Here is a 13343-nt window from a genome sequence, read left to right on the forward strand (position 1 = left end):
CACTGTTGAATCAAGGTCTCGACAAAATCTTGTAGTTGCTGCACACTTCTAATTTAGAGTTTTCCACCTAGGCTTCATTAATTAAATATGGAAATAGGTGGATTCAGAATTTTGGACCTACTTTGAAGCACACATTCCTGGTTGTACTTGCAGACCATCCCTCTGGGCATGGGGGTGGAGTAGTTGGGGGTGGAACAGGTGGAGGGGTTACACCTTCTGCCCAATGTCTGCAGAGGAAAGCTGCTTTCTCTTCACAATTCACAACATCCCATAATCCAGCTGCAGTTCCTGTTCTCATGGCAACACAGCCAGAATGTTGTTCTTTTTGAAAACAAGACAGTGACTCATTACATTGAATTTGCTTTCATACACATATACTGTACAAAAAGCCATTAAACCCTTTCCACAATGAAACATTATTCCTGGCAAACCCCGGGAATACATACCAGGCATGTCTGTATTCCAGTGGGTGAACATGACCTTATCTCCATTGGTCCAGTTGAAAGTCCCTGGTTTTGCGACATCTGATAGGCCAATCCAGAAATATTTTTCAGAACGTAGTCCAACTAGACTGGTCAAGTAGGCTTGTTCATATCTATGGGTAGAAAGTGACAACAAGACATTCAAACGAGAGGACTTTTCCTTACATTTTAGAATTTCTGATAAGAACTGATGACTTATCACAAGATGTTCCTCATCTATTCAGCATCTAAAGCCTGGAGGTTCTGGTGGAACACAGTGATAAATGATAATATCTAAGTTCACATATCACCTGTCAATAACCAAAGCACACTATACGTACTGTATAATAAACCAACACAAATTGACTTGACACCTATCACAATTGTGTAAGAACTACAAAACAATAACAAATGTATAATACCAGCAACTACACATCAAATCCCATGTGTAATACAGATAAAATGTGGAGCTTATTGTTACAGATTCAAGACATTCCAGAAAGCATTTATCCATTTTGAGAGGCTGCAAATCTGTAAAGCCAAGGAGCATCAGTAAATTAATGACAAAGAATTTAAATCCCTGTAAAGTAGGGGACTGAAAGAAGCCAGTCAAGCCACAGATCAAAAATGAATTGAACCTAGAATGTATTAATAAGAAAAGAAAAGCAGATAATTTAAAGAAAGTGAGCCAATTTAATCACAGAACACTATATAAAACAATGCATTATATAGTCAAGGGATGCAACATTTGCAAACGTTTGCCCATGGCATACTTTACCCACCCAGAGAAACTGCTTGATAATCTATGTAGTCACAACTAAAGAAGCAACTAGACTTTCCATTGTCTTGACCAGAAATTGAAGAGAGGAGATGCCCCCAAACATCTCTAGTCATCACAAGGCTGGTTGGCAATATTATGACATTCAACAAACACAGAGAAATACATTGGTTAAAATCCTGTTGAGCAGATCCGCTTGCACAATGGGCATGGTGTCACTCTCAGCACCAAAAGGCTTCCTTTTTTGATTTTGGGGTGCATGATGCTTACTTCCTTTGCATACTGTATGAGCCACATGCACCACCCCCATCACAAAGGAAGCCAAAGAAGTCTGCTGCTGGTATTGATGTCCCTTCCACAGCACTGGCAGGGCCATATTGAAGGATTTCAGCTATTGCATCTATCATTATTTTTAAATTCTTATCTTTTGTTCTTTTCCTCTTGATTTCAGAAAAAAATCTTTTCCATACCTGTCCTCTACAGAAGTCAGAGATCCCTTGTTGGCTTCACAGAATGTCTTTGCTTCTGAAAATGTTACAGATGTCTTTCCAATTAAATAACAGTAAAACCCATGCCTTTTCCAGCCCTGTCAATATAAAAGAACCGGCAGCCACAGTTACAACAATATTAATGTCACATGACATATCAGTTTCATTTAATTAATTTAACAATCATGTTAATTCAAGAGAAAGTTGCCTTAAAATGTACCCCATTATGAAAGAAAGGCCATGTTTCTTTTATCACCAGATTACTTCCAAGGTTCACTATTAAACTATACAGCCATTAGTCATAACACAAATCTCCCCCACTGTAATTCCAGGCAGAAGGAGGCTTGTTTGTCACCTAAAAGGCAGTCTCGCTTCTAGGGAAGAAAGCAGGACTTTGTGAAATGAAAGAGTTCATTCATATGCCATGTTGAGTGCTTCTAAGGGTTTGAATCAGTGGGACTTAAATTCTAGATATGAATCTATTGTAGAGATGGGGACGATTCACCTTTCTGGCGAGTCCATTCTGCAGAATGTGGTTTTTTATTATTATTACGAAGGAACAAATAACATGGGGAAATATTCATCCCTTCATTTTCATGAGGGTCTCCAGAACCCATGAATATGAAGGGATGAATATTTAATGGATCAGCGATTTTCCACGAATATCTCGATCTGTTTTTTAATTCGTCCCCATGTCTAATCTACTAGTGAGTGTTACACTAATAAACTGTAACATCTCCAGGCCTATTATTTTCCTTTCTTTCTTTTTGAAAGCCTAAACGTTCTATGGATTTTGAGGGGAACATTGTCCTCCTCTTTTTTCTTAGGGACAACCTCATGCCCTACCTCAGAATGGAGGAAGTAGAAAATGGTGTTTCTCATCCCAAGTTCCAAAATGGCTGCTGATGCCTCTGCTTTAATGTAAGAATTACCTGTGCCAAGCCATTGGTTCATTTACTACCAGATACTTTACTTACTTTCTGGCATGTTGGATCAACTGTTTCATCTTCTTCTGGAAGATACCGCAAAGGTTCTCTTTTACAGATGTAACCAAGTTCCTCTTCACAATAATAATCAGCCCAATATCCATTCTAGACATGGGAATGCAAAGAAATCTTAATTCTCAGGTGAAATAATTCATTACATTAAGTCTCGTAAATTTTAATGCCTTTCATTCTAATGCAAAGCATTCTTTTTCTGCACAAGTTGGACCGTTTAACAAAATGTCTGTTAAGCCTGCACTTTCCTGAAATTTATATCCTCCATAAAGATTTGTGCCCAATTTGCCAGGTTACTACTAATAATTAAAGAAATTTCTCTGTAACCATGGGAAGTAGCAAAGGGCTATGCTACTGAAGTCTCACCATGAAGGACTGAGAATGTTATTCAGCAACCCATCTGACTCCTGAGAAGCCTTTCCCACCTGAGCACTGATGCATAACTGAGGAATCTCCTTTTTCACAAAACAGGATGCAAAGGAAATACATTTCTACTAGACATAACACTGGTTCCTTCTGTTTACCTCTCCACTCATGACGACACAATCTTCTTGCACATTATTGATGTGCGTAGGTTCTCCTCGCTGCCACTTGGTAAATCTCACTCTACTGCCATCACTCCATTCAAAATACATTGGGCTCTTCTGGTCATTCAGTCCTATCCACAGGATATCTGTTGTTTCTATGAAGATAAAGACATGAAAATTGTCAGTTTGGAATAATGAAGAAAATAATCTAAAAGAGGTGGACATTTGAACAGTAAAACAAGGAAGCAGCCCCTGAAAGCACATTTCGTCTTCAGTGACTGAGTTGCTAATACCTCATACTGGCTAGAAATTATTGACATTACGACAGAAAGTGTCTTCCCCTTGTTATGCCTTCTGCCAACAGAAAGGACATCAGAAAAATAAGCCCATGATATTTTTTAAGTCTCATATCCATGCAACATTCAACCGAACTGGAAGACACTGTTCTGGAGTGTGTTCTTGTTGTAATTATGAAGTTTATTTATTTGATCTAGGATAACTATGAATATAGCAGAGCTGATGGGTTCATGAATATTCTTACTCTTTTGGTTCTGAAGTGAAGACCAAATGTTCAGGAGCCTGAGGAAAGTCTATTTGTTTATGGTAGCAAAAAACATTCTGGATATACTTACTGTAATCAAGCTGAGAAATGGCAAAGCTGTATTCTTCAATGCTGTGTATACTAATTAAATCCCCACCTGACCTTCGACAGGCTGACAGTGCACCTTTCCATGTCTTGGGGTTTCTGTTAAGATGGTAACAGTGCTGGGCATAAGCAACCCAGCCATCCGGACATTTAATGGGCTTCAAGCCATCTGAAATGAGAACAATAACATTTAAAATAACTTACACACTAAAAATCCCTAGTGTGACTTAATTTTGCAATTGACCACATTAGCTGATTAGAAGTTAACCAAGAATTTAGCAGGAGTTCTAGAAGAATTCAGCTAAGGCAATTCTGGTAATGACATCTGAGTAGAGAGGATAAGTTTATATGGCACGTTTGTCTAATAAGAGCCACAAAAATTATAACAAATCTTGCAATACATCTATCTATCTATCTATCTATCTATCTATCTATCTATCTATCTATCTATCTATCTATCTATCTATCTATCTATCTATCTATCTATCTGTCTGTCTGTCTGTCTGTCTGTCTGTCTGCCTGCCTGCCTGCCTGCCTGCCTGCCTGCCTGCCTGCCTGCCTGCCTGCCTGCCTGCCTGCCTGCCTGCCTGTCTGTCTGTCTGTCTGTCTGTCTGTCTGTCTGTTTGTTGCCTGGCTGCCTGTTTGTATATCCTGTGCGCTGTTTTTGCAGGACTGCAATCTTAAAGTATGCTAGGAAAAGCTTTTATGATGTGGATTCACTCAATAAAGCAAATTTCTGCCTTGACTTTGCAAGACCTGAGCAGGGCTGTCAATGATAAGACCTTCTGAAAGTCATCATTTGTACAAAGTTTATATATTGGTAAACATCATTCCAGGATATTATTATTTCATATAATGCTCCAACCTGTGGGAATAACAGGCTCATCTAGTGAAGAGTTTTCTTTTTTGCAAATGTACCCAAACTTCTGGTCACACATATTATTCCTCCATCTGCCATTCTTAGATTGCATTGATCCACAGATTTTAGCTGTTTCCAAAGATGGGCTACCTTTAAAAGAAAATGTATGACCCACAAAAACATATTTCGTTAATGTTTCAACATAAAATTAAGCCAGGATTGGTTCTGTATTATTCTTCACTTTTGTTCCAAGACTGACTTGTACCAACCAGCGAAACAGGATGGGGTGGGGGTACTATGTAGATGAGCTGCTCTCTACCTGACAATGGAAAGACACCCAGCTATTGTCATAAATCTGTTTACTATGTGGACAGAATTATGTTATATAACTGTTATGTTCTACCTGCACATCACTTATGTTACTATGAGAACAGGTTATCACATTGTGAATGTGTGTTTCTCCACCAGTGCAACACCATGACTGAAGAACAGGTAGTACAGTACCTCATAATTTAAAATGGAAGGCACTGAAAGCTAGGAAAGAGCAGATTCACACACACACATACATCTTTACTTATCTGGTGATTTATCAAAATTATTGTATTACTACTCTTCCTCTTAAACAATACCTCTTGAACAATGTATGATGAAATCAGAATAGAGATGTGTGTGTGTGTGTGTGTGTGTGTGTGTGTGTGTGTGTGTGTAATATAATAGTTATATGCAATGTTTGATATGTGAAACAAGACAGTAATATAAAAAGTGTTGGTTAAATTAAATTTAACAATTACAGTAAGACCTCAAAAGAGTTGTTCTTAGAGGTGTCCTAAGCCTTAATTTAAAATCAAGATAGAATCCACGGTGTTTCAAATGCTTTAAGCATTACTACATTCCTTCAAACAATTTGAATATATGATTAAATTAAATGATGTTACCTTTCAGCACTGAATTGTAGGGTGCACTCACCTGGTGACCAGTTTAAGTATCTTAACGGATGTTTGCTAATCCATTCCCATCCACTGTCCAAATCTAAACTGTTAAGACCAATCCAGTAATCAGTGTCCACACTACTTGTTAATCCTGTTAAGGAAAATAAACCATTTAGATCATATTATCCACAGTAAGAGATTAGCAGTTATGAAGCTAAAAAAAATAAATCAAAAATCGCAGCCTGATGTAATTAGAATTGTCAGTGTTTCTTCTCGTATAACTCTTAGAGAATTGACAGCTTGTGTCAAAGAAATTTACAGTGGTGCCTCGCAAGACAAACGTAATTCATTCCATGAGTAGCGTCGTATTGCGAAATTTTCATCTTGCAAAAGCGCGGTTTCCCATAGGAATGCATTACAATGCATTCTTATGGGAAACCTCGCAAGACGAAAGAATTATTTTCATCTTGCAAGGCATCGCTCTTGCAGGGGGAAAATCATTTTGTGAAGCACGGGCATAGAAAAAGCCGTCTTGCAAGTCACCACAACAATCGCAAAACACTTTTGTCTTGCAGGTTTTTCATCTGGCGAGGCATTCATCTTGCAAGGCACCATTGTATCAGATAAAACCTTTCCTCCACTATCGAGATACAGCAATTGATCAGTTTCAGCTCATGCATTTTTGTTTGTAATATAGTTGTTAAAAATGGCAAATCTAGGTGCAGTGGATACTCTACCTACATATGGTTTCAGTGTGACAAATCCAGAAATTCAAATAAAGAACACTTAGACCATTGCAGGAGAACTTCCAGTTTGTTAGTTCCCCTTGGAAAACAAATTTAACTTTCCCCATATTTCATTCTTGTAATCTCTACCTGTAGGGGAGACTATATTTATTAATGATGTCCAAAATAGTTGATTCCTTTTAAGGTATATTTATGTTCTGTTATACCTGTCAGGTATGTTTGCTCATGCAGCTCTTTGATGCTTAATAATTCTGCATTTTGTTGCTGACAGCTTTTTCTTGCTTGGAACCATGTAAGAGCTGAATCTGAATTGATCTGGTAAAGATCTCCTGTCCACTGGTTTCTGGTCCAGAAGAATTCATCATGATCATCTACAAGAATTGATAAAATTAGTGTCACATCATGAAATCACTGGTGGTAGAGCTAAATCCAGCAATAAGCTACTGTTGGTTCCAGCTACAACTTTTCTAAAGAATTTACAAATCAATTTCAAGAAACAAAATAAATATCAGCACATTTTTATATTGGACAACACTGATTTAATAGTCATATTTGGTACAGAGAGGAACATATCCTCTGGTGGCAGCGAAAAAGGGTGAAAAGTACATGTCGTGCCCGAAAGGGAACCCAGGTGTCTAGAAAAACAAACAGGGGAACTGGAGGTGTGTGACACCTTCATTGCTCTCAGTTTGCACCCTCCTCTCAGAAGATTCCAAATTATCTCCTCACACTACAAATTCCAGGATTCCATAGGATGGAGCCACCCATACAGTATAGATACATTTTATGTTATTACTATCATATGCTCTTTTACACAGGACTGCCATGAGTACTCAGCATGATTTTTATATTGTGTTGTATTTGTGGAAAGGAAACCATGTGACAAAAGGAACAAGGTGCAAATGTTCTCCACTTTATAATATAAAAATCTAGGAAGCAAACATTCACTTAAACTTTCCAAAGAGTTTACCTTTCACTGGGCAGAATCCCACTGAAAAATCTGTATCCACATCTGAAGTTGTTCCGCACCACAGTCGAGCATTTTCGTCATCATCACTGATGCATTTGGCATGCCATTTATTCTTATACTTGAATGGGAATATGCAGGGGGCTCCAAAGGAGTTGCCTTTTATAGTAAAAAGAGCTAATGGGGAAATTATATAAATACTAGATTAGGCTGGAAAATTCTGAATGGAACTGGCATTAGAACAGATGAAATATGAATAAATGAAAAATGTTACAGACAGATCCTATTCCAGAGTCTTGTGCAGTGTGATGTACACATTCTCTCTCTCTCTCTCTCTCTCTCTCTCTCTCTCTCTCTGTGTGTGTGTGTGTGTGTGTGTGTGTGTGTGTGTGTGTGTGTGTGTGTGTGTGTGTGTGTGTGTGTGAGAGAGAGAGAGAGAGAGAGAGAGATGTAAAGGAATTCCTTTAAAAAGGTAAGGCTGACAAAAAACAAACAAACCAGAAACTAATGCCACAGGCAATTGTGGTAGATCAAGCCATTCCAAGCAGAGTAACCAATGTGACAGTAGACATATGTCCTTGATATTCATTGATTTTTACGTTTTAAGATATATTATAGGGAAGTGGTTGTTGTGGGTTTTTCAGGCTGTTTCAACATGTTCTGGAGGTTTTTCTTCCTAATGTTTCGCCAGTCTCTCTGGCCGGCATCTTCAGAGGTCAGGAGCTAGAATTCTGTCTGTGTTCTATCAATGAGAACACAGACAGAATTCTAGCTCCTGTCCTCTGAACGCTAAACAGCCCGAAAAACCCACGACAACCATTGGATCCTGGCCGTGAAAGCCTCCGAGAACACATTATAGGGAAGTGTTACTGCAGAAGGCACATTATAATAAGGATCATACCTAAAAGTGTAAGAATGTCTCCACACACCTGGCAATATTACAGACCTTTGTCTGAAGAGGTGTCAGTAAAAGCATTAGACTGAACATGTGTAAAGAGATCATATGTTTTGAAATTCTGCCTTATCAGTATTCCTTCTCATGCTGCTCCATAAACATGTTTAGCTGAACACACTTATGGAGTCCTCATCAGACCTTTGTATTCAATGTATGAAGGCTTCTCACACTTCCCATAGGTAGGGTATACTCAGGAGTGGGGCTTATGTCCCTGTTCACACCTGCACCACAAATTTAGCACTACATATGAGCAAGTGAATGCCTGCATAGGACTTCTGCGTTCATAGCATGAATGCATTATCAACCTTTGTCCACCAACACCATCCACAGTTCTGGAACTTTTGACACTCTGCCAAGGTATCACAGACCTGGTGCTATGAGCTGGCACCCACAACATAAGGTGAAAACATGGAATCCATACAGTTCCATATATACAAGTCCCCCAGTTAACTTCCTTTAATCAAAACTAATATGATTTCAGCATGCCTGAATTTGGCTAGATTCTGTTCTTAATGAGTGATGAAACTCCACCTTTCAACCTGTTGGTGAAATACAATTCCCATTAGTCCAAAGCAGCATAGCAGTGGTCAGGAATTCTGGTAGTTGTAGTTCAGTGGAAGCTGATTCTACACCCATGGTTTACAATTGGCATATCCACATGTTAAAGGAATATATGAGGCTGTTAGTGTTTGGATCTGAAACACTTCCCTGTTAGGACTAACAATCAGTGTCGGGAATGCATTTTTTGACAGAACTGGGATAGAGAGGGAAAAATGTACATTTCCCATGCCATACACTGTGCTTTCTATACAAATGGAGTGCCCCCTGCTTGCTACCAAGCTTGGAGCTTTTTACCAATGTGATTTGAAGCATGAGATTGAGTGTGGTTTGAAAAGGCAGGGAATTCAACACTGTTGAAGCTGAGAGACAACGTAATCTAAACAAAGAGTAATCTCAGTCTCCGAATTTACCTTCATATCCTTTTGAACACAAGCCATTACTTGTTCCATAGATTTTCCAAATACTCTTTGTGGAGGATCTTTTCGATATTATTACGTTGCCCTTCTGATCATCAGCAGGATGTAAAAACAGATCTTCTTCTTCTTCTTCTTCTTCTTCTTCTTCTTCTGTAAGGGCCAGATGGGTTTCATTTCTGCACGTCCATTTCTGAAGACTACTGGTCTCATTACAAGGAGAGAGAGTGACTGGCACCTGGTTTCCTTTTGAAGGTACTGCCAGGCACAATTTCTCTGCCATATTCAATATTTGGTAATCAGAAACCCACTTAAAATTTTGCCGCTCGTTTTCCTTATTACATTTCTCCAGGTTAAGGGAACGAGATTGTTGAAGTTGTAGACAAAGTCCAAGGTTTTCATTGTATATCAGAAAACTGTCACTATCTGTAAAACAAAGAAGGAAAAAGAAAAGTGACACTGTAGCACCATTCCATAGTAGCCTTAGACATGGCACTCACTGGTAGGATGATTATTCGCATATTCTATCTTTCAGCAAGTCTGAGAAGTAGAATGAAGCAATGGCCTAGTTAATTCTTGTTCTTGTTCTTACTATTCCTAATACTCCTAACTTGTTCTTACTATTCCTAATACTCCTCATGCTGTGCTTTACTTGCCTTACTTAACCTGATTCATTTAAAGCCAAGGAACTAGTTATCTTGTCCTTGTTGGAGATTAGGATTCCTGCTTCTTTACGAATAGGATATTTGTTATTTTACTCTTTCTCAACATATACATGAGCTATGCAGGGGGGGGGGGGGGTTCTGAATAATATTAAGTAGATTTTTAATGACTCAATGAATCGAAAAGTTAAAAAAACCTGGCAAATGAGGATTATTTTAATGTAAAAATAACAATTTATTATAGTCAGTGGCCAGGAAGATAAGAATGCGAATTAGTAACTGGAGAATTAGTGCAGGGAAATCGCCCCAGAGGGAGACCACAGCTGCGATACAAGGACGTCTGCAAGCGAGATCTGAAGGCCTTAGGAATAGACCTCAACAGATGGGAAACCCTGACATCTGAGCGTTCAGCCTGGAGGCAGGCACTGCATCGTGGCCTCTCCCAATTTGAAGCGACCCTTGCCCAGCAGGCCGAGGCAAAGAGGAAATCACAAAAGCAGCAAAACCAGGGAGCTGGACAGGGGACAGATTGGATTTGTCTTCAGTGTGGAAGGGATTGTCACTCTCGAATTGGCCTCCTCAGCCACACTAGACACTGTTCCAAGTCCTCCACACAGAGCACGCTACCATAGTCTTTCGAGACTGAAGGATGCCTAACTATGGTCAAGACATGACACTATCAATGCACCGTCTCACTCTTTTATGGCATTAAAGTTAAAAAGAAGTTTTAAGTTAGCCAGCAGTATTGAAGGATATAAAAGCTTTTAAAATATCACAGCAGTCACATGATGTAGGATGAATTTAGGAGACACATATGACCATCAGTGTGCCACTTCAACTGTCCTAGAAACTAAAGTTAAACAAGAAATGTCTAGCAAGGGTAGGGGCACTCAAAGATCTTATTTGGTCAACAGACTGCAGCAAGCTATTGCAGCAGTGCAGTATTTGGCCACTTAACTAGTAATGTAAGAAACCTTATTGGAGAGCAGCAAAAGAATACAAAATTGGTTGGATCTCTCCAGAAATTTTTGAAAAATAGGGGCGAGAAGATCCTTGTGGAGATCTCGATAGAAATGACAGTATCAGAGGACATGCCCCATTGTTTCTACTTCACCACCATCGCAAGGATATAAACGATCAGAATAGGGTATGGCTTGAAACCCCCCTTCCAGGAGATTAGAAGGTGACAGATTAATCTAGCTAAGGTAAAAATTCTTCTAGATTTAGGTGGTGTTATACTAGTCATACAGGGATGTGGTGGTGCTGCGGGCTAAACCGCAGAAGCCTGTGCTGCAGGGTCAGAAGACCAAGCAGTCGTAAGATCGAATCCATGCAACAGAGTGAGCGCCCGTCGCTTCTCCCAGCTCCCGCCAACCTAGCGGTTTGAAAGCATGCAAATGCAAGTAGATAAATAGGGACCACCTTGGTGGGAAGGTAACAGCGTTCCGTGTCTAAGTCGCACTGGTCATGTGACCACGGAAGATTGCCTTCGGACAAAACGCTGGCTCTATGGCTTAGAAACGGGGATGAGCACCGCCCCCTAGAGTCGAACACGACTGGAGAAAAATTGTCAAGGGGAACCTTTACCTTTACATACTAGTCATATAGGTGGGAAGTATAAAGGCGTTGTTTTTTACAACACTGGATTTGTCCAGTGAACCTAAATATTCTTGAAGTTCTATGTCCCAAATCCTTTGGTTGATGGCTGATTTGGCATTGGTATAACCCATCGCTCTAACTAAGGATATTTGGGGAAAGACCAATTAGCAGAGCTTGATTTGTTAAGTGACAGTTCCAGTCCAGTTGGAAGGTTTTGGAAAGAGTCAATGGTGCCAAACCTTGTGGGAAGAACATAAGCTTTAGCCAGTGATTGAACATGTAAACTGAACATTTTAATGAATTATTTCTTTAATATATCTAAGGCCAAAACAGCTCTGATGTGGGAGGTCTGAAATTGAATTTTCCATTTTTCTTTCCTCGTGCAGGGTAAAATCTCATCTTCGCCCTCACCGCTTTTAGTTTGGCTCTTAATATAGGCTTCCTAACTAGTCTATTATCTCACTGGTACAGAAAACTCAACTATGCAACATCAGCATAAGTATATAAATCTAGCCCCTTCAATAAGTAATTTGAGAAAGACCCCCTTTCATTCAAGGATAAGTAACACTAGTAATGCTGATTGCATTCAAAATTAAGTTAGGTACTATTAATTGAGAGCCACACATTTATTGATTCCTATGCATAATTTTGATATATAATTATTTCCTATATATACTTTTTCTGGCTGGATAGCTCAGTGGGCTAGGTTGGAGCCAGAAGGTGGGAGTTCAGTTCTCCACTGCGCATACCTGAAAAGCCAACCTGTGTCCTTGGACAAGCTGTACAATCCCAGGGTGCCCCAGAAGAAGAGAATGATAAACCACTTCTGAGTACTCTACCTAGAGTACTCATAAGGTTACTATAAGTTTGAATTGACTTGATGGAACACAGTTAGTATTATTAAACAATATATAATTCTATGTGTTCATTGCATCTAAGATACAAGCTTAACTTCCAAAAGATTATTGAAAAGTAATCAGTTGACTCTATACATGGCATTAATGTTAAAAGTGAAGAACTTACCTAGTATCTGAAAAGCTGGCTGAATGAGAAGCACAAGATTTAGCAGCAAAAATGCAGACATTGGAGACAACCAACTCTTCCACAAATGCCCCTTGAAAATATGAAAAGAAGAATCTGAGTTAGCTGCTTTTTAGGAACTCCTTCACAAATGAGTCAGACAACATTTTCACTTCTCAGTTCGGCACTGGGGAATATATCGCAATGAGCAGAAATCTAAGTAACAAGATTGCTTAGTTGTTCGTTTCTGTAGAAGAGATGTATTTTAACAGGAAATAATTGAGCAATGCAGGTTGATCAATAATTCGTTCTTCTTAGCCTGGTAGAATTCAGCAGCTGAACAGCCATGACAATACTAGTAAACCAGAGGTGAACAACCTGTGGTGGTGCAGATTTTCTCGGACTGCAATTCCCATGATCCCTCAGGATTCATAGTGCTAAGTGGAGCTAACGGGAATTGTGATCCAACATTGCACGGCAGGCAACGGTGTTCAACACAAGTTGTCCCTTCTTATACTAAACACTAAAGCCTTCCTTCAGGTGTTTGTCAAGTGTGTGGAGCCCACGCATGATGAGGAGGACATGCTAGTCCCACCCACATCTATTGTCATTTGCACCCATGGAAGTGACTGTCTAAAGAGGGGAAAGCTGCCACAACCTAGCTTGCCTTCCATGTTTGATAGACCCCTGAGGTTCTCAATCACACACAGAGGCTACAAGGCAAGAGGCTACAC

General features: G+C 39.4%; 1 protein-coding gene across 1 annotated transcript in view; it reads right to left on the reverse strand.

Moving 5' to 3' along the window:
• LOC110090121 (macrophage mannose receptor 1) overlaps positions 1 to 12852 on the reverse strand; it is a 40877-nt gene extending 28025 nt beyond the window's left edge. The window contains exons 1-12 of the mRNA XM_073003092.2: positions 12613 to 12852; positions 9326 to 9754; positions 7403 to 7576; positions 6639 to 6803; positions 5724 to 5837; positions 4764 to 4907; positions 3885 to 4067; positions 3250 to 3407; positions 2705 to 2818; positions 1710 to 1825; positions 447 to 595; positions 122 to 321 (exon numbers count right to left, since the gene is read on the reverse strand). Of these exons, the coding sequence (XP_072859193.2) occupies positions 122 to 321; positions 447 to 595; positions 1710 to 1825; positions 2705 to 2818; positions 3250 to 3407; positions 3885 to 4067; positions 4764 to 4907; positions 5724 to 5837; positions 6639 to 6803; positions 7403 to 7576; positions 9326 to 9754; positions 12613 to 12673 (2007 nt within the window). The 5' untranslated portion in view covers positions 12674 to 12852. The remainder of the gene's footprint in view (positions 1 to 121; positions 322 to 446; positions 596 to 1709; positions 1826 to 2704; positions 2819 to 3249; positions 3408 to 3884; positions 4068 to 4763; positions 4908 to 5723; positions 5838 to 6638; positions 6804 to 7402; positions 7577 to 9325; positions 9755 to 12612) is intronic.
• Between the last annotated feature and the right edge of the window lie 491 nt (positions 12853 to 13343).

This window comes from Pogona vitticeps, chromosome 6, assembly GCF_051106095.1.
Source record: "Pogona vitticeps strain Pit_001003342236 chromosome 6, PviZW2.1, whole genome shotgun sequence".
Lineage (NCBI taxonomy): Eukaryota > Metazoa > Chordata > Lepidosauria > Squamata > Agamidae > Pogona > Pogona vitticeps.